Consider the following 25,248-nt stretch of genomic DNA (forward strand, 5'->3'; position numbering starts at 1 on the left):
ATGCAGTTTTACGAATGAGAAATGGTTGCAATATACTGTACCTGGAAAATTCATAGGCAATTCAAATGGTTGTGGTGATTCACTACCTTCAATGTGCTCACAAATTTCAGCTATGATCTTCTTAATTTTGAGGCCAGTAATTTTAATCACCTCTCCTGTTGACAAACAGCATTCATTTCCAAACATTTCATAAACAGAACCTGAAAAAAGAAGAGTGAAAGCAGCTCTTAAAAAAGAATTAAATCTTGAAGAACAAGGTAGGAGTCAAAAGCCTTATACCACGTGTTTTTATGCAGTTCCTCTCTTAGCTACCTACTAAAGAGGACTTCAATCAAGCTTGGCAAAATGTACAACATGTACCAGGAAAAATATTAGATTTTCACTTTATCCACTGGACAAGGTAAAATCTTATTTTTGTTATTATTGTAAATTGAATTTATGATTTCCTCAGCACCTTTAGCTCATCTTTTCAAGGTCAAACTACAAACATGTCTTTATTGGGATTTATGATCTGTTTCTGTAGGGTCACAGAATTAAGCTTATCTGAGTCAACAATGATCTAAATAAGTACTGCAAACAAGGTTATAATATGATCTAAGATCCAAAGACAGAGGGTCTGCACACCAGGGCTTTATAGCAAGAGCATCATATCTATTTCTTAGACCTGGTTCTCTTCATCATCATGAATATAAGACTTATGCCCATTTTTATCTCTTGATTTTTGACAAGCAGACCAATCCAGATAAACTGGAAAATTTCATTTTAGTTCAGGATTTCAGTCTCCTTCCTAACAAACTTTTTATCATAGACTAGGAGCCTGGTGCACAAAATTCATGCACTTGGGGGGGGGGTGCGTCCCTCAGCCCAGCCTGCATCCTCTCACAGTCCAGGAGCCCTCTCACAGCCTGTGTCCTCTCACAGTCCAAGGAGGCAGCGCGCACTGACCACCAGGGGGCAGCCCCTGCATTGAACATCTGCCCCCCCTGGTGGTCAGTGCATGTCATAGCAACCGGTCGTTCCTCTGTTCGGTCAATTTGCATATTACCCTGCTGGGGTGTTTTCCAGCATCTAGAAGGGTTCAGGAATCTGGAGAAGGGCTGTGTGTAAATTAATAAAGAGGCTAGAGAAGAAATATGAATTTGGAAGGCATTTTGGGGAGCCAGAGGAAGCTTAGCTGTAGTATCTAAGTTCTATCTCCGGACCCAGGGCTCTTTTTATTCCCTCATTTTGCCCTATAGAAAAGTAGATATACATATCAAAGATAGGGTTTAGTATACAGTAGGCATTGTCAGGTTGGGAAAATGCCCTCGGCTGTTCAGCTGTTTGGCCAGCAGGAGGCAATAACATGTAAATTGAAATGCCCTCAGCTGTCTGGTAACAGGCAATAATATATGCAGATCTTCAGGTTTGGGGAAATGCTTTCAGCTATTCCAGTAGGCAATAACATGTATTCAGCCCTGCTGAATATAGAAGCCCATCAACCTTTTGATGAAACTTCTTGCATTTATGACATGCTGGAATTAGCCTCCGGCATTACCCTTTTATTATATAGGATGCTAAAGCTAAGCTTTCCACTCATTTATTTTCCTTTTAGATCTCCTCATGGAGGAAGAACATGCAGTCAAATGATGAGCATCAGAAAACAGAAGAGAAAAAAATATTATGGATAATCTACCCCTACTAAAAAGAGAACAACCCAAAAACTACATCTCTGGGATATTATCAATTTACAGTTAAGCAGTAAATAAATTAAAGGTTGATGTAAATAAAAATTACCAAACTGTAGGGCTTAAAACATATCATTTTTTCCTTACCTCCAATATGATTTATTTCATTTTTATCACACTAAAATGTAAATAGTATAAACACAGCATTTTAGGTTTGTTTTTATCTTCTGAATTTTTCTCTATGGAAGCCCCTCCTCCTAGAATCTTGCCTGCTACATAGCAGGCACCTAAAACACTTTTATAGCATTAACAGTTATGATAAAATTTAAGACTGACATGCAATCTAGCTTTAAACAACTCTGCAATTGTATCAGAATCTCAATAGAAATCGGAGCAACACTCCCATTAAAATAATTTATGAAGGTTTTAATAAAGGGGCAATTTACACAGAGGCACAGTCAGTTCTAGGCAACACAAGAAAATAAAAATCCTGATCTCACTGTTCTCCTTCCATTTGATCCTCTGCCAGGTCACCTCACTGGCCAAATTCAGTCAGAAGGCGGAGGACAAGGGAGGGGCTGATGCCCACACAGAAGTCACCTCCCAAGTAGAGAGTCAAAATGAAAATCCAGCATACCAAACTTACTGTTCATTATTTAGTAAGAACTACTTTTGCAGACATGCTAGTGTATCTGATTCTCAAGTTTAGTATGTGTTTCCCTAACTTCTCTATTTTTTATACTCCTCCCTTAACTACATGTTCATACTTTTCATTAACTCCAATACATAGTGTTGTCAGCCATCACAAGTCCTTTGTAGAACAAGATGGAATATTAAAAATAATAAATCCACGGTGACATTTTCCTCCAATGAATTCAGAATAGTTAATTTCTATGATCCTCATTTGGCAATTAATCACATACTAACGTTTTACATCTTCAGTATTATCTCATCCTGTACTTAACTTTTTATGACTTTAGTTTTTATTACTCCCAATTCAATTTTAAGCCTTATGAAAGAAAATATTGCATTATATTACTGCATAACTATAACACATCAACTTCCCTTCTTCATTTATTCAACTTATTTCATTAAAACCTACTATGCATTAGGCATTGTGATTGACAGTAGGCATCTAAGATAAAATGCATACTCTCTCCTCCCCCACAGAAGCACTGTTTTGAAGGGAACAAATAAGCAGATATTGCAACAGATTATTAGAGAGATATAATTTAGAAAATTCAGGGCATTGTGGGAGGATATTGGAGATATTTAATTAAGAAATTACATGGGAAAGAGATTAGGGAAGGATTCCTGGAGGAGATAACAGCTGGGCTGTTTTAAAGAAAGCCTCACAAGGTATCAGGACAGGCAGAGGAAATAGTATTTGAAAGGGTACTGAAATATGATACATTCTGAAATTTCAAGTAGCTTGTTAGGTCTCAAATATAAAGAATGGGAAGTGGTAAGAAAGAAGACTGGAGAAGTAAGAGAGAGTCTAGCTCATGCAGCATCTTTATGAAATAATCAGTAAACAAAAAGGCCAATAAAAACCTGAAGCAATCTCAAATAAAAGAATCTACATTTTCAGTTATCAGGGTCTAGGAACTAATGTCAATTTAATGAGAGGTCATATGTATCTAGGTGCGTGCTCTCCAAAATCTAGTCTATGGCATCACATGGGAACTTGTTATACTTGGTCAGACCCCAAGCCTGCTGAATCAGAACCTGCATTTTTAACAAGACCCTCAGGTGATTCATAAGCACATTAACACTTGGAAATCACTGGTCAAGGCAACAAATTTATAACTGAAATAGTCTCTGTTCTGAGATTGTTGGAGAACTAACCAGGGAAGGAAGAACATGCCCTGTAAGAGGAAGCATTCAGTGCCATTAAGGTAAAGGAAATTGAAAATGGAAAAAAGAAAAGGAAAAGATTTTAAGTAGGAAAGTGATATGGTAAGACTTTCCCTTGTCACATAAAATAGAACATAATGTGCCCTAGCTGGTTTGGCTCAGTAGATAGAATGTCAGCCAGCAGACTGAAGGGTCCCAGGTTTGATTCCAGTCAAGGGCACATGCCCAGGTTGCTGGCTTGATCCCCAGTAGGGGGTGTGCAGGAGGCAGCCGATCAATGATTCTCTTTCAACTTTGATGATTCTATTGCTCTCTCCCTCCCTTGCTCTCTGAAATCAATAAAAATATATTTAAAAAAATAAAATAGAACATAATGTAACCTATTCCATTTTAGATGAAGTCTTTTGATCTTAACTTCAATGCAATGAATGTCTAATTGTAGATCTAATATATATCAAACTGACTGTTTTGGAATGCCATCCTTTTCAAAGACTCCATGGGAATTCAAAATTAAAATATGAATTTATGTGGGATTACATAACAATTTACAGGAAATAGAAGCCAGAGAATTCTGTGAGGAGAAAATTCTGTGAGTTTTATCAACACACAACATACAAAAATCTTCTGACTTGTTAGGTCTCTTTCCAAGCATGTCTTCCCTTTAGAAAAATAATCACTTCTTTCAGTCATAAAAAAAAAAATAGAAGCTCATGAAAATAATAATCTTTAATATTTATCTTTAATTCTTTGCAATTTCTAATTTGCCCAACACTAGAAAGTTATGTTCATGATAGGTGACAAGAACATACCTGAAACTTAAAGGGGGGTCTTATACTATATCATCAATACGATGTCTCTTAAAATATATTTTTTCTCAGTAAAAATATAAAATGGTTAATTTAAAAATTAGCCAACTTTCATAATCTCAGGACAAGCACACATAATATGTATAAATGCCTATTAAAAATTTGCTGAGATGTGTGTCTGAACTAAGTGTTTGTATGTATATATATATGTATATATATATATATATATATATAGATATAGATATAGATATTAAAATTGTTTTTATTTCATTTTAAGAGGACATGCACTTTGAATATGCAAATCTATTAAATCTTTACAGATGATTCTTTCCAAGTCAGAGCATATGTATTCAGGATAATGCCAAACATCAGAGTAAGCTGGAACAAAGCAGCCTGTTTTCAGTGATCAAACATCGCCCCTGAAGGCTGTAATGAAAGAGCCCTGTGCTTTTGAAATCACCTTCTCTAATGCTACTTTGCTCAATAGAAATGACACATTAATATCCTTTTATGAGCTCATCCTTATTTGACAATTCATATAAGCAATACGGTAATAACCTAATAAGAGCCAAAACAATTGGTTCAATAGATTTTCTTCCGTTTTCTCTACAAAGTTAAAACTGTATGGCAGTCAGGGCAGAGGAAACACATTATTTAGAGGTTTGGTTTTGTTCCTCCCAGAACTCAAGATGCACCCATTCCCACAGCTCTCCACCCCTTCCTCAGCCATACCAGGCCACTTGTCTCTTTATCTCCTCATCAGCTTGTAAACTGATCCCAAAGGTTCAGCTTATCAATCAATCAATCAATCCTAAAGATTCTGCGCATATTCCTCGTCAAAGCCTTCCTTGAGCCCCACACCTGAGTGAGAATTAATTCCCTCTTCTGTGCTTTAATAGAACTTTGCATGTATCTCCATTACAGACCCTAGGTGATTATGATCACAGCCTGCTAGTAGGGCATTATTTTCTAACCATTGATAGTATGTATATTTTAGATTTTATTATGAGTTCCTGGAGAAGCAATATCTCTTAGCTATATTTATACTTGACCTCACTCACACTGTTAGTAACCCGGTTTTTGTCACTTAGTAGATTCTTAGCGAATGTTGAATTATATCTTAGCTTTACTGTAAAATCACAGTAAATTATTTTGAATACTAGAGGCCCAGTGCATGATTGAATCATGCACGTGTAGGGTCCCCTACACGCTTTCGCTTTTGATCGCGGGGGAGCTGGGTGCCTGTCTGCTGGTGCACCAGGCCTTTCGGAAGCCTCCGGCGTGGTGGAGGCCTCTGAAAGGCCTGGTGCCGGAGCAGACAGGCACCCAGCTCCCCCGCTTTTGATGGCCCGGGGCAGGACGTGAACTCGCTGTCCCAGAGGCCCCTTCTGTTCTGCAGCACGGCCATGGCGCAGACGCTGAGCTCACGCCGCTGGCGACGCGAGCTCAGCGTCCCGCTGGCCCAATCAGCTACCCCGGCCACCCCGAGTCCCGCCCCCTGCGCCTCCCACTGGCCCAATCGTGGGCGTAGCGGAGTGATGGTAATTTACATATTACCATTTTATTAGGTAGGATAGTAGTAGTCTTTCTACATCAGCAGTTTAAAGCACAGTCAACCCAAGGCTTTGGCATGGGTTATATCTTCATTTGGCATATTTAGTATCAAATGTACAAGCATATGTGCGAGTAGTTGGCCATGAATTATCCAGAAAAGGAACATTAGAGTAGGTAATTCTACAATATGAATATCTGCTTAAGTTTGTCACTTTGCAACTATTGTGACCATTTTTATACTGCTGCACTTGAGGGTGAAATGAAATAATCTGAGATAGTTTGAAGGACTTAAGAAATTACACTTGCAAAGTTTGCTGGCTATTGTTTTATAGTGTTTATAAAACCACATCGGATTGGTGTTGCTAGCAGAGTTGTATCTTTACTCCTCATAAATAGGTATGATTATTCTTTAGAAGGCAGGGAAAAAATAGCAAACATGAAACAATAAGTTTTCAGCTTTACTAGAGGTAGATTCAACTACTTAGATATTGCATATACCTCAGAGAGTTATATCTGAACATTGATAGGGAAATAAAATGAAATATAGTTTAAAAATTGAGAGTAAAGGCTTGGAAATTCATAGGAATTTTGAAGTTGTTTAATGCCCACTGAATTAAATAATAAAAATGTTTGTGTTTTTTATGTCTTTATTTTTAAATTTTTATAAAATTTTAAGTTTTTTAAAATATATATTTTTATTGATTTGAGAGAGGAAGGAAGAGGGAGAGAACAATAGAAACATCAATGATGAGAGAAAATCATTGATTGGCCTCCCGCATGCCCCCTACTGGGGATCGAGCCCACAACCTGGGCGTGTGCCTTTGACTGGAATCGAACCCAGGACCCTTTAGTCCGCAGGCCGATGCTCTATCCACTGAGCTAAACCAGCTAGGGCTATAAAATTTTATTTTTATTGTATTTTAATAAAGTACCAGTTCGTGATAGATTGGGAAAAGAAAATAAACTGGACCTTCACCATCGATAGCTGGAGAAGGGCCTCCCTAAAGCATTCATTACAAATGAATGACCCCAGTCAGTGCAGGGAAATGGGACCTAGTTTGAGGGAGTTAGAGATTAGAGTAACATTTGAACACTCTGAAAAAAGGAAAGTTATAACTTTATACACAAAGTCTTAATCAATATTATTAAATCATCTATCTCAGTGTCACCAGCACCTTAGGTGCCCTGGCTAAAAGACAGGAATTTTAATCGACTTGACAGTAATAGTTCTAATTGCAAATTATTTCATTAGCATTCTGATTTGTACATTTTGTTCTTCTAAGTTGTATGAGGCAGTGCTTGAGCCTAATTGGCCCCGGATGCTTTGAATTGTTAGACCTACACAAACTGAAGTCCAAACCACAAACAGGTAGAATCCCCTAGGAAATGAATTCAATGAGTTCTATCTAACTAGTGCATCAGTTATTTTCCATGACAGAGAGTATATTCTACCATTTTTCCTTCCCATCACTAATCATCCATGGACATTTCCAGCCGAATCCAGATGAGACCTATTAATCCTCTTCAACATAAAGTTCCAGGTGACTATCCATTGGTTGAAGAGGGCATGGCAGGTATAAATTATTTCCCGTCTAATCCTACACTATGACTTATCTTGCATTTTTAAAGCCCCTTTGATTGATATTTATTTTTAAATATTTTAATCCTCAGATTGGGCTAATTTACTCCAAAAGTCTTAATTAAAAGAAATCTGGCAGAATACAGACTCTCTTAATCCATCACTCTTTTTCCAGGGCAGCTATCTAAAAATAAGTAAACTAGTGGCCATCAATACCAGGCACAAAGAATTATAGCTAAGCCTACCTACGTTTTTGTGATCATTGATAGAACTGATGGTAATTAAAAAAAAGGTTTTCTGTATTAAATGAAAAAAGATTTCACTATTCCTTTCTAAATACTGTTTCTTTCATTTTGTGGGATGAGGGACTTGAAGAGTTCTTTTAGTTATATAAACCACTAGAGGCCCAGTGCATGAAAATTCATGCACTGGAGGGGGGGTCCCTCAGCCTGGCCTGCCCCCTCTCACAGTCCGGGAGCCCTCCGGGGTGGGAGGCGACCTGGTGATCAGGGGAAGGCGATGCCCCCATCACACCTCTGCTGCTGCCACTGCCAGCAGCGCGAGGCTTGGCTGGCCCTGGTTACCTGAGCCTCGAACGGCCCTGGGTGGCTGAGCAGCCACCATCCGAGGTTTGCCTGCACCTTGGGCCGGCCCTGGGCGGCTAGGGCGCTGAGGAGACTGGGAGACTCTGGAGGCAGGCGCACAGGGGAGGCTGGGCCGCGCCGCACGCCTGCTGCCCCGGCGGGGCTGAGGGGACTGGGCGCCGCCATCTTTGAGGGCATGGCAGTCAATTAGCATATTCCCTCCTTATCGGCTGTGGATGCCGCCATCTTTGTGGGGGTGTGGCAGTCAATTAGCATATTCCCTCTTTATTAGATAGGATTGTTGTTCTTGGGTAAACTTAGACACAACCATTGGGTTGAATGCAGCTGTGCTTAGCCAAGCAATGTCTCTGTAATATTAATTGGTATGTTTGAGTCACAACTCTTTCTCTGTTTTGAGAAACAAAATAATGAATGGTTGTGAACCCATCCCAAGAACCCCAATTCAGCTGCTGAAACAAATACCAAAACAATTGTTGCTTAAACAAAAATACGTTTATTTCTCTCTCAAGTAACAACTCAGTGGTAGCTTGTCAGAGTTTATATGAAATCTTCACAGCAGCCAGCTTTTTTCTATGTTGCTATTCTGGCCTCTTCAACACGAGACCTTGTCTTATGTTCTAGGGTGGCTGTTGCAACTCCTACCATCACGTCTGAATTTCAGCTAGTAAGAAAGAGAGATGCAGAAGAGGAGGAAACACTCCTTTTGTTTTAGCAGCACGCAATAGAAATTTCCCACTTCAAATACTTTCACGACCCATTGTCCAAAACTTAATCAAGTGTTCACATTAAGCTTTAAGAGAGCTGTGTGATATCATCTTTAGCTAGGCAGCTGTGTTCACAGCTGGATCACCTGTTATTACAGAAGAGAGAGAGAACAGACATAGAGGGGCAGCTAATAGACACTGATTCAAAAGTTGAGGGAATGGATGTATATTTCATGATTTAAATTAGGTTACACTGTGCCTATAAGTCTTACATTCTCTTATGGGGGAAATATATATATTTTATTTGAAACACCAAAGATAGGAGGTCTGTTGCTAAGGTTGAGATCATAGGATGGGATTTCAGGGCTGATCTTTATCTCCATTGAAGAGACAAAACCGTTAAACATACTGCACACACAGGCACATGCATAAACACACACTTCTTCTCTACATTCATTCCTAGGCATTTAATGAAGTATAAATCACAGGTAAGAATGCCTTCTCTAGTGTCAGGTTCAAATTCAGGATTTACATTTAATAGATGTGACCTCAGGCAATTACTTTATTTGTAAAATAGTAATTCCTTTTCTTTAAAATGAGGATAGTAATATTACCTCAAATAGTTATTTTGAGGATCAAAGAAAATAATCATATTTTAAGTGATTAGACCAGCACCTGACATGTATTTAGGGCTTAATAAATATTAGCCACATGTGGGTTATAAGTTTGTCAACATATTTAACTTCTCGTTCCTTTAAGTGATTAGTTCAGGTGGGTCTGGGATGACTTCTGGCCTTGGCCCGTGACCTATGGTGGCAAGCTGCCTTGTCTGTTTACTCCACGTGCCAAACAAATATTTCTATTGTGTGTCTTTGTCTGACATAATTTAAAGAGTTAGGATGAGTGGTCCAGGAGCATCCCTAATAGAAAAGATCAGCTGCATTCTTTCATATGGAGGATAGCTGAGAAGTAACCATTATACCAGGCAAGGATACAGCTCTATAGTCATCTAGAAAGAAGCCTTGAAAGTCACATTATTTATTTGTTTGTTTATTGACTTACTCATTTTTTATCTATTCAACAAATTAACTGAATATATACTTTGTGCCAAACAACAGAACTATGAGAAGTCTATTGACATAATTTTACCTTCATGAAAATTTTAATATATTGGAATAAAAGATATTAATAAAAAAACCATACCAATATGTGATTACAAAATGATAATTACTATGAAAGAAAATTGCATGATATTAGGAGAAAGGACCTGGTCTTCTGGTGCCCATGAATAGTACCTTTGTATAATATTTATTTATTAAACCATTTAACAAATATTTATTGAGTTCCAGTCTATTAATCTCAAGCTTCCAGAGAAGTCTTATTAAAATGTTGTTCTCTCTAGCCAAAGGAGCAGGAAAGGAACAGTCTAGTACAGTGTCTCTCAACCTTTCTAACGCTGCGACCCTTTAATACAGTTCCTCATGCTGTGGTGACCCCCAACCATAAAATTATTTTCGTTGCTACTTCATAACTGTAATTTTGCTACTGTTATGAATCGTAATATAAATATCTGTGCAGTGGTTCTCAACCTGTGGGTCGCAACCAACAGGTTGAGAACTGCTAGCAGGGTCGCCTGAGACCATCGGAAAACACAGATATTTACATTATGATTCATAACAGTAGCAAAATTATAGTTATGAAGTAGCAACGAAAATAATTTTATGGTTGGGGGTCTCCACAACATGAGGAACTGTATTAAAGGGTCGCGGCATTAGAAAGGTTGAGAACCACTGGTCTAGTAGGACAGAAAACTTTTTATCAGTAATCACTCTACTTGAGCCAAAACCACAGAAAAAAAAACCTGGTTCCACAACCACCCACACCAGGAAAGGCTGAGTGAGAGCCCTTAGAATTCCACCCTTGATGTGTGTAATAAAATACTCACCCACCCCTTGCTGGGGTGGTGTCAGAAAAGGTAGAGTTGAGAGATGAGACGTGCATTTTTTGTGTTTTGGTTTTTTTGTTTGTTTGATTGTTTTTTGCTTTGTTTTGTTTTTGTTAATTTTCATCTTAGAATATTTTCTCTTTAAATTTTATAGAGAGTGGAAGGCAGTTGGGAAGAGAGAGAGAGAGAGAGAGAGAGAGGGAGGGAGGGAGGAAGAGAGGGAGGGAGGGAGGGAGGGAGGGAGGGAGGGAGGGAGGGACGGGGAGAGAGAGAGAGAGAGAGAGAGAGAGAGAGAGAGAGAGAGATCAATGTGGGAAAGACATATCGATTGGTTGCCTCCTACACACACTAAGGATTAAGCTTGCAACCAAAGTATGTGCCCTTGACTGGAATGGAGTCTGGGACCCTTCAGTCTGAAGGCTGTTACTCTATTCACTGAGCCAAACTGGCTAGGGCAAGACTTGCATCTTTGTAAGCCAGTAATAAGCTCCCACCCCCATCAGGAAAACCCAGTGAGGAGTCTGGACTTCTACCCCTACTCAGAAGTACTGAGGTGCCTTTTCTCCTCCCCACACTGGGGTGAAATCAGAGGATGTCTAGTAAAATATTAGTACTTTTAGCACTAGGTGTTAGTGAAGGCCAGTAATGAGGCACTCCTGTCCTCCAAACAAGGCTGGTATGAAAGGAGGGCTAGTGAGGAACCAGTACTCACGCTCTAATCAACAGGGCATCCCCTCCCCTTTAGGTGTCAACAAAGGCTGAAGGGGGAACCTGGACTTCTAACCCCACCTGGCAATAATGAGGCAATGCACCCCCCCTCCCAGAGAAATAAAAAACAAAAACCAAGCAGAAAACAAAAGACTTAATGGCAGATTTAAGCCTTGACATACCAGTAGTAATATTCAGTGTAAATAGTCTAATGGGTTGCAGCTTCCCTGGCCCCAGGTGGGGCTGCATGTAGGAGACAACCAATTGATGTGGCTCTCTCATCTCCCTCTCCCCTCTCCCCTCTCCCCTCTCCCCTCTCCCCTCTCCCCTCTCCCCTCTCCCCTCTCCCCTCTCCCCTCTCCCTTCTCCCCTCTCCCCTCTCCCCTCGCCCCTCTTCCCTCTCCCCTCCCCCCTCTTCCCTCTCCCCTCTTCCCTCTCCCCTCTCCCCTCTCCCTTCTCCCCTCTCCCCTCTCCCCTCGCCCCTCTTCCCTCTCCCCTCCCCCCTCTTCCCTCTCCCCTCTTCCCTCTCCCCTCTCCCCTCTCCCTTCTCCCCTCTCCCCTCTCCCCTCGCCCCTCTTCCCTCTCCCCTCTCCCCTCTCCCCTCTCCCCTCCCCCCTCTTCCCTCTCCCCTCTCCCCTCTCCCCTCTCCCCTCCCCCCTCTTCCCTCTCCCATCACCATCTCCCGCTCCCTCTATCCTTCCCTTTCCCACCTCCCTTCCACTCTCTCTAAAATCAATGGAAAATCTATCTTCTGGTGAGGATTTAAAAAAAAAAAAAGAACCAAACATATGCTATCTACATAAAACTCACTTTCAATATAATAACAAAGGAAGATTGAAAGGAATAGGATAGAAAAAAGTTATATCAGACAAATATTCATCAAAGGAAAGCAGGAGTAGCTATATTAATGTCAGATACTGTAAACTTCAGAGTAAAAAAAAAATTACTAGAAACAGAGATGCTTTACATAATGATAAGAGGGTAAATTTACCAAGAAGATGTGGTATAATCCTAACTGTGTATTTACTAAACAAGAGGTAGAAAATATGTAAAGCAAAACCTGATATAACTGAAAGAAGAATTAGATAAATTAACAATCATAGTTGAAGATGTCAACATTCATCTCTCAACTGATAAACATACTAGACTGTAGTATATAGAACTATAACACCATTAAACAGTGAAATCTAATCTACATTTATAGAACACTATACCTAACAACAAATATACAAGTGTTCACCAGAACATATACTGAGATATCTTGTGCCATAAAACAAACCTCACCAGATTTGAAGAATTAAATCATAGTATTCTCTGACTACAATGAATTAAACTAAAAATTGTTACCATAAAGGTAACAAAATTCTCCAAACCAAATAATCTGTGGTTGAAAGATAACTTAAAGAATAAATTATAGCCTGAACTGGTTTGGCTCAGTGGATAGAGTGTCGGCCTGCAGACTGAAGGGTCCCAGGTTCGATTCCAGTCAAGGGCATGTACCTTGGTTGCGGGCTCATCCCCAATAGGGAGTGTGCAGGAGGCAGCTGATTGATGTTTCTCTCTCATCGATGTTTCTAACTGTCTATCCCTCTCCCCTCCTCTCTGTAAAAAATCAATAAAATATATTTACAAAAAAATAAATTGTATATATATATATATATATATATATATATATATATATATATGTGTGTGTGTGTGTGTGTGTGTGTGTATATATATAATTTAATGAGATATATATGAACTGAATGAAAATAAAGAACAATATATCAAAGTTGTAGAACATAGATACAAAAATACTGAGGAGAAACTGTATAGTACTAAATGTTTGCATTTAAAAAGAAGAGCAGAAGTCTCAAATCAATAATTTAAGATCCCTTTTCAAGTACTTGAAAAGAAAAACAGAAAAAAAGAGAAAAACCAATGAAGCAAAGAGAAGATTCTTTGAAAAGATCAATGAAATTAACAAGCCACTAGCAACTCTGAAGAAGAAAAAGACACAAAATACCAATAAGAGGGGAAAAATCCAGAGGATATGAATATGTAATTTCACAATTTTAGTGAAATGAACCAATTCCTTCAAGAAAAAACAACAAACACCCACAAAAAACACCCACAATATATCACAACTCACCAAATATAAAATGAATAACTGGTTCAGTACTAGAACTATTGAGAAAATTAATCATAATTACAGACGGAGGCAAACTGGGTGAAAGCTACATGGTATCTCCTTGTATTATTGTTTACAATTTTGTGTGAATCTGCAATCATCTCAAAACAAAAATTTAATTTAAATACATAAGTGTGTATGTGCTACAGTGCAATTTTCCACACTAGTGACATACTGAGAAAGTCAGAGACAAACACAGCAACATTTGCAGACAAGGTAAAGTAGAAACATCCTGAGGAAAATTCATAACCACCACACTGCAGTAAGTCCTTAGGAGAGTCAGGACAGCAGAGACAGAGGTAGAGGCAGTGGATTATACTGATACCAGAGAAGCTGTGAGCCACTTTCCAACTTTGGGACTTCCAGAAAAACTCCAGAGCAGCAATGTCCTTTAGAATGTTATGCAATGATGGACATATTATAATTATAATTAAAATGTGACCTAACAAACACATTTGAAATGTAACTAATTTAACTGAGGAACTCAATTCTAAATGTACTTATTTTAATTAATTTAAATAGCCACATAAGGCTAGTGGCTACTATATTGAACAGCATTTCTTTTTATCTACTAGAAGGAAAAAATGGAAACTTAGATGAGAGCCTAGGTTTTGCTATTCAATGTGCTTCAGAGCTTGGGTAATTTTAGCATCCTTGTATCACCTTGATTGTCCTCTCATGCTAATGAAGTCGGTGACAAACAACTTAAAGTATAATGTCTTACATATGTAGTAGTTGATGTGTGATTGTGGCCCAACAGGGTCAATCTGGATGGCTGGTTATTAATATTAATGAAAAGGGCATTCCAGAAAGTACAAACATCACTTTTCAGATGTAAACAAATTAACATGTGTTAAAGGATTATCTGACATCAAGTGTTTTTCCAAGATGATCTGATTACAAAATAAAAAGTCAGTGGTTGGAGAGAATTTAAGGAAAGTGGATTCAAACCTAAGGCAGTATAGTGCTATTGTTTTAAGAAAGTTCTAAGAGCAGTTTACAGGGTAACAAAGGACACTAGGGGAATTAAAATGTGCTGCCATAAGCTACAGTGAGAGACCCAGGGAATGATGGCTTACTCAGATGTGGAAATATTGAGAAGACAACACCATGCTCAGGTCTTGATATATCGTTTCTAAAATCAATTGGCCACCCGGAAGCAGAGATGGTCCTATCCAGTTTCTCTTAAACAACGATTTGCCAACAACCTGCATCAGAATTAATTGGGCACTATTTAAAAATAAAGATTCTTGGGCTATACTCCAGAGACTTTAAATCAGATTCACCAGGGTACAACCCAGGAATGGGTATTTTTTTAAAGCTCCCCAGTAGATTCCAAAGTTTACTTAGCTTTGAGAACTACTGTTTACAAATCACTAAATAGGTAGAGAAGTCAGGACAATATGTATCAACCTGGAAAATCACACAAATTTAGGATTAGTTAAAACTATAAGAGTAAAAACAAAAGAAAAGCAACTCTATGGATAAATCAGCTCCACTAAAAGTGAGAAAAATAGAGCATCTGTGACACATGTGAAGATAAATGTTTAATATTATAATATGCATGTCATTTACTTAAAATACTTCAGCAGACAGTGAGATACATAAGTAGGTTGTTCAATTATTTTAACATATAGCCCTGGGAAAGAGATGAAGAAAATGCCAACATTTGCAGTACACTAATCAGAAATATAAACCCAGATGACGAGTTAACACACAAAAGGTTATTTAGAAGTGTGTATATACTCTTTTATTAAAATACTAGAGGCCCGGTGCACGAAATTCGTGCATGGAAGGGGGGGGTGTCCCTCAGCCCAGCCTGTACCCTCTCCAATCTGGGACTCCTTGAGGGATGTCCGACTGCCCATTTAGGCCCGATCCCAGTGGTTATCCCTCTCACAATCCAGGACTGCTGGCTCCCAACTGCTTGCCTGCCTGCCTTCCTGATTGCCCTAACCGCTTCTGCCTGCCAGCCTGATCACCCCCTAACCACTCTGCTGCCAGCCTGATTGATGCCTAATTGCTCCCCTGCCAGCTTGTTTGCCCCCAACTTCCCTCCTCTGCCAGCCTGGTCACCCCTAACTGCCCTCCCCTGCAGGGTTGATCGCCTCCAACTTCCCTCCCTTGCAGGCCTGGTGCCTCCCAACTGCCCTCCCCTGCTGGCCATCTTGTGGTGGCCATCTTGTGTCCACATGGGGGCAGGATCTTTGACCACATGGGGGCAGACATATTGTGTTTTGGAGTGATGATCAATCTGTATATTACTCTTTTATTAGATAGGATAGAGGCCTGGTGCAGGAGTGGGGGCCAGCTGGTTTGCCCTGAAGGGTGTCCCAGATCAGGGTGGGGGTTCCCTTGGGGCATGGGGCAGCCTGAGCAAAGGGCCTGTGGTGGTTTTCAGGCCAGCCACGCCCCCTGGCGACCCAAGCGGAGGCACTGGTATCTGGAATTTATTTATCTTCTACAATTGAAACTTTGTAGCCTGTAGCGGAGCCAAGCCTCCTGCATGCTCCACCGGCAGCCATTTCTGTTTGAGTTAATTCACCTTCTATAATTGAAACTTTGTAGCCTTAAGCAGAGGCCTGAGCCCGGCCAGGGTGTGCGGAAAGCTTTGCTTTCTCTGTTACCACGGGCAACCCTGGCCTGGTCTCTCCAGCTCTGTGGCTGCCGCCATTCTGTTTGAATTTGTTTACCTTCTATAATTGAAACTTTGTAGCTTGAGTGGAGGCTTAGGCCTGTCAAGGGCAGGCGGAAAGCTTGTTTCCCTCTGTTGCCTGGGAAACCTTGTTCTCAGTGGCTGTAGCCATCTTGGTTTGGTTTATTTGTATACTCGCCCTGATTGGCTGGTGGGCGTGGCTTGACCTGGTGGGCGTGGCTTGGGTGTAGCGGAGGCATGGCCAATTTGCATATTTGTCTATTATTAGGTAGGATTAGAGGCCCAGTGCATGAAATTCATGCACAGGTAGGGTCCCTAGCGGCTGACGGCTGCCTGCCACCTGCCCCTGCCACTGGCTGGGGCCTTCCTTCCCTGTCTGTTGGCTGGGGCCTCCCTTCACACCCACCTTGGCCTGGCATCGCCTGCTCACCTGCTCCACCATCCTGCTGCGGTCCCGCTCTCATTTCCACTGCCGCCCGCTGCCAGCGCCACGTCGCCGACGCCCACCATGTTCTCCACCAGTGGTCAGCACACATCTAACGGTTGCTCAAACTCCCGCCCATAGGGACAATTTGAATATTAGCCTTTTATTATATAGGATATTTTTATTGATTTCAAAGAGGAAGGGAGAGAGAGATAGAAATATCAATGATGAAGAGAATCATTGATGAGCTGCTTCCTGCACACCCCACACTGGGGATCGAAACCCAGGCATGTGCCCTGACTGGGAAGTCAACCTGCAACCTCCTGGTTCATAGGTTGACGTTTATCCACTGCGCCATGTTGGCTGGTCCATATATACTCTTAAAACAACTACCACAGTTATCACCTACATTTATTTCCTATTAACACAAAAGTGTTATTACCATAATGGATATTAATATGACGACTCCATTGGTGAAGTGAATGGTGTTGTTGATTTGTTGATTAGTTCCAAATATTACATAGGTGCTCCTGTTTTTGCAAAGAGGTATAGAATCTAGTGAGTCCAATACAAATCCCATGCTTTACAGCCCTGGTTCAGCTGCTGATTCAAAGCAATTTTGTTGTTTAACTAGAAGGGTAACTGGATCCTGCTGCTGGGATATTACTGCAGAAGTCTCTAATGAGCCTCCCATGCAATGTGCTGTCAGAGCATCTAAACAGACAAACAGCTGGGATGAAGTCAAGTTGACACCCAGGGCATATAACTATTCCTGCCTGCTTACAAATTAATGTTTTACACCTGGCAACTTTTGATCTAAGGTTTTCTTTCATTCCATAAGATCACGTGCTTCCACGGAATGAAGGCTATTAATGTCTACCAAAACAAACAAACAAACAAACAAACAAAAAATAACAATGGTGAAAGACCTAATTAGTTCTGGTCAGTTTGCAATAAAAGTCATTTTCTCCAGAAAGTTTGGCATGATTTTTTGTAGCTTTTCTTAATAAGTAGGATGAAATTAATGTTCATCAATGGGTTACATTAATAAATAGGAGCTGCTGAGCTTTACTGTGCAGCAAGCCTGTGGTTTTTTTAAAAAACATGGTGCTGACTTGAATAACTCAGCTTTGTTTTTCAAAGGAACCTGTTTAGAAAAGCAACCAGCATGAAGCCCAACAATAAAAAAAGCAAAACTACAGGTCACTTGTCAGATGAATGGCACCTATCCGTTGTTAATTTCACTGTCAAATTTTTAATGAGAACTTGCTACTGAATGGCTTATTGTTCCAAGTAAGAGACCGCAGAAATTAAAATTTCATTCTTCGGTCTTCTGTAGTTTAAAGCACTCATTTAAGCTTTAAAGCATGTGTTACAATAGGAAGTAGTTTATTAAATGTCCAAAAAAAGTCTTCTTCAAAATAATGTTATTTCTGTATTGATTAAAAAAAAAGTGTTCCCTTAGGTACATTATCTGAAAATTTATAGTTGACGAAAACTATATCAATCCAGGAGTGGGTACATAACGTGTTTATGTAGAGCAGGACATGACATCTTTGCGTTATGTCTGACTTCATGATGAAGCCTTGACTTCTTTGAGAAGGCCCTATTGACTTAATGATCTTGGTTGATGCAAATTCAGCATACTGCCAGGTATTAGGCAGCCACTCACTGTTAGCAGAATAAATGGATATACTCAGAAATTTATTTGTTCATTGTATTTTTTATCTACTTCCTTATATTAAATATCAAGAAAGATAATTTTTGATTCTGTTATTAGAACAAGTAAGTGTTCTCTTTATTAATAATCAGTGAATCGAATAATTGCATAAAAACATGATTTTAAATAGGTCTCTGCCTCTATAAAATGAGGTTAGTTTTATTTATCTAGAATGTTGTCTCATTCTAAAATGAGTAGATTGACTAGAAATGTAGAAAATTACTTTTTAAAACAATGGACAAATTATGTGTGTGGGGGGGAGAAATTGGAACATTTTCATAATTGTCAAGTTTTTATAAACTCTTTGAGCATGCTATATCATTGCTGATTTAAAATTACTGTAATAAATACATACACTCTATTTACATAGGAACATATTTAAATTAATAACTATGTTACTAATGTTCAAAATCAAAGGGGTTTCTGTCAATAAAGAGTTAATTCAAAACACATGATTTTATTTCAGGAGTTCTGGAAAAAATTGTTTTAAATGTGCTTTAAGCTTTTTCTGATGACAATAGAAAAGTAAAAAAAAAAATGTTATTTGGTCTGTGGTTTCAAATTCACACTTTTATGGGGCAGGTGTTCTTCCCTTAACTGATACAAATGCTGACTCATTAAAACCAACCTTTCTAACTTAGAGTAAAGCTCTTGAGATCTAATTTGTCTCTATAAGAATCAGAATATTGGAGAGTTAATTTCATTATATAAATTAAGAGAAAACTTGCCTCAATTTCTAATAAATTATTTTTATTTAAAATAACAACATCTTGTTAATGTATGACTGTCTATTCCCATTTACAAAGTATTATTTCATGTGAAAAATGTATATTTCATTTAAGTAAATTTCAACTCACGGTTTTTGCTAGAATCTTAGTTTTTAAAAAGTGCAATGATTATAAATTCTATTAGGAATAAAATTAAGTAGATGACCCAATTAAAATGTAATGTTTTTCAATTCAAGAGTTTGAATATTGCATCAAAGATATACATTTCTTAAAATAATTTTTCATACTTTTTACACATTATTTGAAGTTACTTTCATTTCTATTTTCAAGACTTACTCATTTAGTTATGCCTAACAAAATGTATTAATATCATAACATACAAACATATAAATAATATATGTAAGGCAAAAGTTTTAATTTTCTTTCCTTTAATAAATGCTGTTCCATATTAAATAAGTGACCAATAATTTGTATCTATTAAAATGAATTTAGGTAATTAAGTGCCCTAACCAAAATGTCTATTTCACAGCACTGGAAATCTAGCAGCCAATAAAAAATAGAATTTTAATTTAAACTCTTGCTCCATCTTTTCTGTATACTTATTTAATGAAAAAGATATATGAATAATCTATGTTTATATGATTATATGCAAAAAATATGCTGCCCTCCATTTTTTAACTTTGTATTGAATAGTCAAGTTTGGTACTTAACATCAAATGAGTTAGAAATGATTAAGTGTAAATCCTCTACTATAGAAATACATAATGTACTCCATTGTACAAAAATGTCCCCATTATAGAACATCTGCACTGCAGTAAATAACACAAAATTTTTCTGGCAGTTATTGTCTCCTACAGTTTTTGAAAATAATATAGCTGAAATTACTCTTAGTTAAACTTTTTTTGCTTGTTCTTAATGTACCTATTTCGGGCATTTTCCTAAAATAAGGCCTGTTTGAACTAAATTTTAGGGAAACAAACTATTTCATTCAAATACACACAAAATGCTCTAAATTTTTAAAATGATCGTATGTTTTAAAACTTGAACTATTTTTATTCTTATTTCTAAAATATAGTATTTAATTACATTGAAAAAGTAACTTATTGATCTGTAGTGTATGGTCTAAAGGCATTCTAGGAGTCAAATTATACATTAGCTGAAGTAACAAGTCTTAGATAAATGGTTCAAAAAAATTCAACATCATTTAAAACAAGTTTATGCCTTAAAATGTAGTCATGAGTGTAATTTTTACATATTACCAAATCAGTATGATTCCAATATATATTTCTAAAATGGATATTTAAGTTTTCCAGATTTTATTCTGATAGTCATTTTAGTGCCCAACCATATGCCACTGACACAGAGCAAATTTAGATTTATTTAATAAAACACTAGAGGCCCAGTACATGAAATTCATGCACAGCGGGAAGGGGGGCAGGGAGGATGTTGTCCCTCAGCCCAGCCTGCAGTCTCTCCAATCTGGGACCCCTCAAGGGACCTTCACTTTTTTCCTTCAAGAGTGTGGTGGAAAAACCCTAGATCACCTTCTTGGATTCTTATAACCCAAATTACCAAGAACACTGCAAGTGGTGGCCTACAGGGAGCTTAGCCAATGCGCTGTCAGAAAAGGTATTTACTCTCAAATTGGTTTGGCTCAGTGGATAGACCGTGGGCCTGCAGACTGAAGGGTCCCAGGTTTGATTCCTGTTAAGGGCATGTACCTTGGTTGGAGGCATATCCCCAGTGGGGAGTGTGCAGGAGGCAGCTAATGGATGTTTCTCTCTCATTGATATTTCCGACTGTCTATCCCTCTCTCCTCTTCTCTGTAAAAAAAATCAATAAATTTGTATCCTCTGCAGCTCATGCAGCCCCTGGGTTGTGTCCACTGGGCTAGGGGCGTGTTCCTGCCATCTGGTGGTGGCTGCCAGGGTCTCCGCACACCCCAGAGGCCAGCAGCCATCCCCCTGTGGAGGGCGCTAGGCTGGGGGCGTGGACACAATCTGCCACTTGGTGCTGGAGCTTGGAAAGCCTCTGGGGCGGGGCGGGAACATCCCCGTCTCCAAACGCCCCAAAGCCAGGAGCCAGCCTGACCATGGGCCTCAGGCTCGGGGCATGCAGGGACCCTGGGCAGCACGCAGCGGTGGCCGCCAGGGTCTCGGCAAACCCAGGAGGCCAGCAGCAGCCCCTGGTCCTGGGCGCCTGGCTGGGGACTTGGCCCCAAACCGCCGCTTCGGGTGGGAGCCTTTGCAAGCCGCTGGGGGTGGGGATGTTCCCGCCCTGCCAGGTAGCTTGGCGCCTACACCCATAGGCTTCAAGTGGCCAGGGGGTGTTCTGGGACCCCTGCCGCTCAGGACCTAAGCACAGGCCTACAGGCTAGGAGCGGCCTGGGTCCGGAGGATGTTTTCTGGACCCAGGCCGCTCAGCGCCCGCATATGCAAATTAACCGCCATCTTGTTCGCTCTGATTGGCTGTGGGTGTAGCGAAGATGCGGTCAATTTGCGTGTTTCTCTTTTATAAGGTAGGATTATTAGTTTTAAGCTAGGAATATAACAAGTTTTACTTAATTTTAGAGCTTATATATAAAGTTTTCAAATTTTAACATCTGTGAACTTAAGTTGTCCTGAATTTCAATCTGTGAAGCTCAACAGAACATGTCATAAACATGTAAAAGATTCTGCTATAGAAATTAATGCTTATCTTTAATAAATCTTTACAAACATATGTTCACATAGAGAAATATTGCTTCTGTTTTCTTTTAGCTGAAATTACTTTTTAAAAAGTGTGACAGGTCATATTTCATTAGACTTTTACATAATTTCATTCCTCTTGAGTCTATAATGAACAAGTATCAATATTGTAAATATATATAAAAAAGTAAAAAAATGTTTTTGCTTTGTCTTAATATTTAAAGCCTATAAAATATGAGTAAACATACATTGAATACAATGTTGTAAATTTTAAAATTGCCCTAATTTTACTACCATGTTCCTAACTGATTAAATTAATCCTGAAGAAAATTAAATTCAATTGGCCATAAAATAATTATGTTGCCATCAAAATAGGCATTATTTGTTGCCATATGAACTTTCATAGATGCAACAAATCCTTAAAAATCATGTTCATATAATACATAATTCACTAAGTATCATTATGCAATATACTTATTCAACCAGCTTCAAAGTTAATACTTCCATATCATACTTGTCAAATTGCAATTGTAATCAGTAATGTTATTAAAAGACAAAAAAAATGTGTAACTAGTACTAGTTATTTCTTTTTCATGTTTACTTTAGCAACCCAATTTGTATAGTCAAATTACCATCAGTAAATTGATATAATATTTCTTAAAAACATTGATGAGTCTATAATGATAGGATTTACTATAGAATTTTATAAACCCTTCAGGTGAGCAAAGATAAACTTTACTATAAGTTTTAAACATGGGACATAGGTAAGTGATATGGCAAATAGGTGACCTAAAAAGTGGAAATAATAATAACCTCACAAGATATTGCCAGGGATTAAATTTCTCTATGAATATAATAAGTTAAGTAATTTAAAGAAGATTAAATATATGTGAAATAATAAATTTATATATAGATGAGCATATATAAAGTGTTATTTAGTTACATATGTTATATTAGATATATTCACCTATATTTATCTATAGCTATACACATTATATAAGTACTAGAGGCCCGGTGCACGAAATTCGTGCACGGGGGTGGGGCGTCCCTCAGCCCAGCCTGCACCCTCTCTAATCTGGGATCCCTCAAGGGATGTCCGACTGCCCGATTCTACTGGTAGGATCGGGCCTAAACGGGCAGTCGGACATCCCTCTCACAATCCAGGATTGCTGGCTCCGAACTGCTTGCCTGCCTGATTGCCCCTAACCACTTCTGCCTGCCAGCCTGATTACCCCCTAACCACTGTCCTGCCAGCCTGATCAATGCCTAACTGTTCCCCTGCCGGCCCAGTCATCCCCAACTGCCTTCCCCTGACAGCCCGGTCACCCCCAAATGCTCTCCCCTCCATATTACCTCTTTAGTAGATAGGGTTTTTTTCTTTAACATATTGGACAGTGTACCTGCCGTGGTCTTCACAAACCAGTAAAAATGTAAACCCAAACTAAAAGTGTCATAAAATAAACTTAAACAGGAATTTCATGAGACCTTAGAAAGGTGATATGATGTGGTTGTTTCTTCCTTTTTTCTTTCTTTCTTTTTCTTGATGTTTCAACTTTTGTCCTTTCTTTCTTTTTTCCTTTTATTCCTTTTCTGTCCTCTCTTTCTCTTAACTTTTCCATTGCTAGAATTGTCAGTACTTGAATCTGTCTTACTTCCAGAAGACAAAGAAGAGGGAAACACACAGTCATCTGAAGAAAAAGATGATCTATGATGGGATTGGTGGTGTTTCTGGTTTTGCTCTTTTCCCAGTTTGATTGTCATTTCTGCCGGCCCCGGCATCTTCAGGACTTGTGCATGGGCACTTCTTATTCATGTCTACAAAACCTCCCTGCCTTGGTGAAAACTGTAGGGGAAAAGGCCTTCCTGGGTGGGCTCAAGCCCTGCCCAAGGTGCTGAGGAACCAGGGTGGGGAGCACTCTGCACCGCCGCTGCAAGAGCCAACCTCCGGACCTCAGGGTACTCTCCAGTAATGTAACTGCAATGTCCAGGCTTGCCTTCAGAAATTAGTTGTAAGTTACTTCCAATGTGAAACCCTACCTCAGACATTTCCATGTGGTTCCTAAAGATTTTAAACAAAACCCATTTACCTCCCTAACCTGGTCAGAACTTTCTACCCAATGGGAGAGGTTTGCTGGGCAGCATTGCCCAGATATCACTGCCCATCTCCAATCACTCGGCTAGCAGCAAGGGAAGTTCCAAGGCTATAGTGTGTGTGGGGGATCACTCCATGGGGGTGCAGCCTGACACCCCAGGCTGCCTCTTGGAGGGAATAGCTCTGGGGGGCACGGCTGCCTCCCAGGCCTACACCCCCCAGCTGCAGATGGGAGCTGATCTCAGAGGGGACAGGGTGGGGGATGGGGAGGGAGGTGTATAGGCAGCTCCTGGGTCTCCCAGGCCCACAGCCCAGGCTGGGACAGGCAGCAGATGGCTCCTGCCCTGCACGGGCACCTCGTAGGCTCAATGCCCAGGCCGCTGTGGGCAGCTGATCGCGCCGGCCTTGTGCAGTCGCCTCCAAGACCCACAGTCCGGGCCTCGGCAGGCAGCTGCACAATGTAACTGCAATGTCCAGACCAGACCCACGGCCTGTGTCCGGGCAGGCAGCGGATCCAGGCGGCCATGCGCGGGCGCCTCCCAGACCCACGCCCTGGTCGCGGAGGGCAGCTGATGGAGGCGGCCGAGGGCAGGCGCCTCCCAGACCCACGGCCCGGGTCGGGGCGGGCAGCTGACCGAGGCGGCCGTGCGCGGGCACCTCCCAGACCCATGACCCGGGTCGGGGCAGGCAGCTGATGGAGGCAGCCGTGCGCGGGTGCCTCCCAGACACATGGCCCAGGTCGGGGCAGGCAGCTGATGGAGGCGGCTGAGGGCAGGCGCCTCCCAGACCCACAGCCCGGGTCAAGGCAGGCAGCTGATGGAGGCGGCCTTGCGCGATCACCTCCCAGACACACGGCCCGGGTCGCGGCGGGCAGCTGATGGAGGTGGCCATGCGCGGGCGCCTCCCAGACCCACGGCCAGGTTCAGGGCTAGGAGAGGATCTGGCCGGAGGGCAAAGCCGCCTCCTAGGCCAACAGGCTGGGCTGCTCACTGCCTGCTCTCAGCGGCAGCCTTCCCTGGGACTGGGGGACTCCTGTAGGCCTGAGAGGACTGGGCACTGCCATCTTGTGTCTATGGGCGCCGCCATTTTTGTCGTGGAGTGATGGTTAATTTGCATATTACTCTTTTATTAGATAGGATAATACAAATGTATGCTTATATGCCTACATTTATATATAAAGGCCTTGGCATAGTTCCTGGTCCATAATAAGCCCTCAATATACAGGGCTATAATCATAATTAATAATCCATCAAAAACTATGTGCTTAAAACAAACATTTGCCCTTGACACTTTTACAACCTAGTGCTCTAAGTCATTTCTTTTCATCAACGAACTACCCCACTTTC

At 40.3% G+C, this 25,248-nt stretch overlaps 1 protein-coding gene across 1 annotated transcript in view; it reads right to left on the reverse strand.

Annotated features, from left to right (window-relative positions):
- Window positions 1-25,248, reverse strand: part of THEMIS (thymocyte selection associated) — a gene marked incomplete at both ends in the record, with an annotated part of 123,303 nt that overhangs the window by 93,853 nt on the left and 4,202 nt on the right. The window contains one exon of the mRNA XM_079781161.1: window positions 42-200. Coding sequence (XP_079637287.1) covers window positions 42-200 — 159 coding nt within the window. The remainder of the gene's footprint in view (window positions 1-41; window positions 201-25,248) is intronic.

This window comes from Cnephaeus nilssonii (genome assembly GCF_951640355.1).
Source record: "Cnephaeus nilssonii genome assembly, chromosome: 9".
Taxonomy (NCBI): domain Eukaryota; kingdom Metazoa; phylum Chordata; class Mammalia; order Chiroptera; family Vespertilionidae; genus Cnephaeus; species Cnephaeus nilssonii.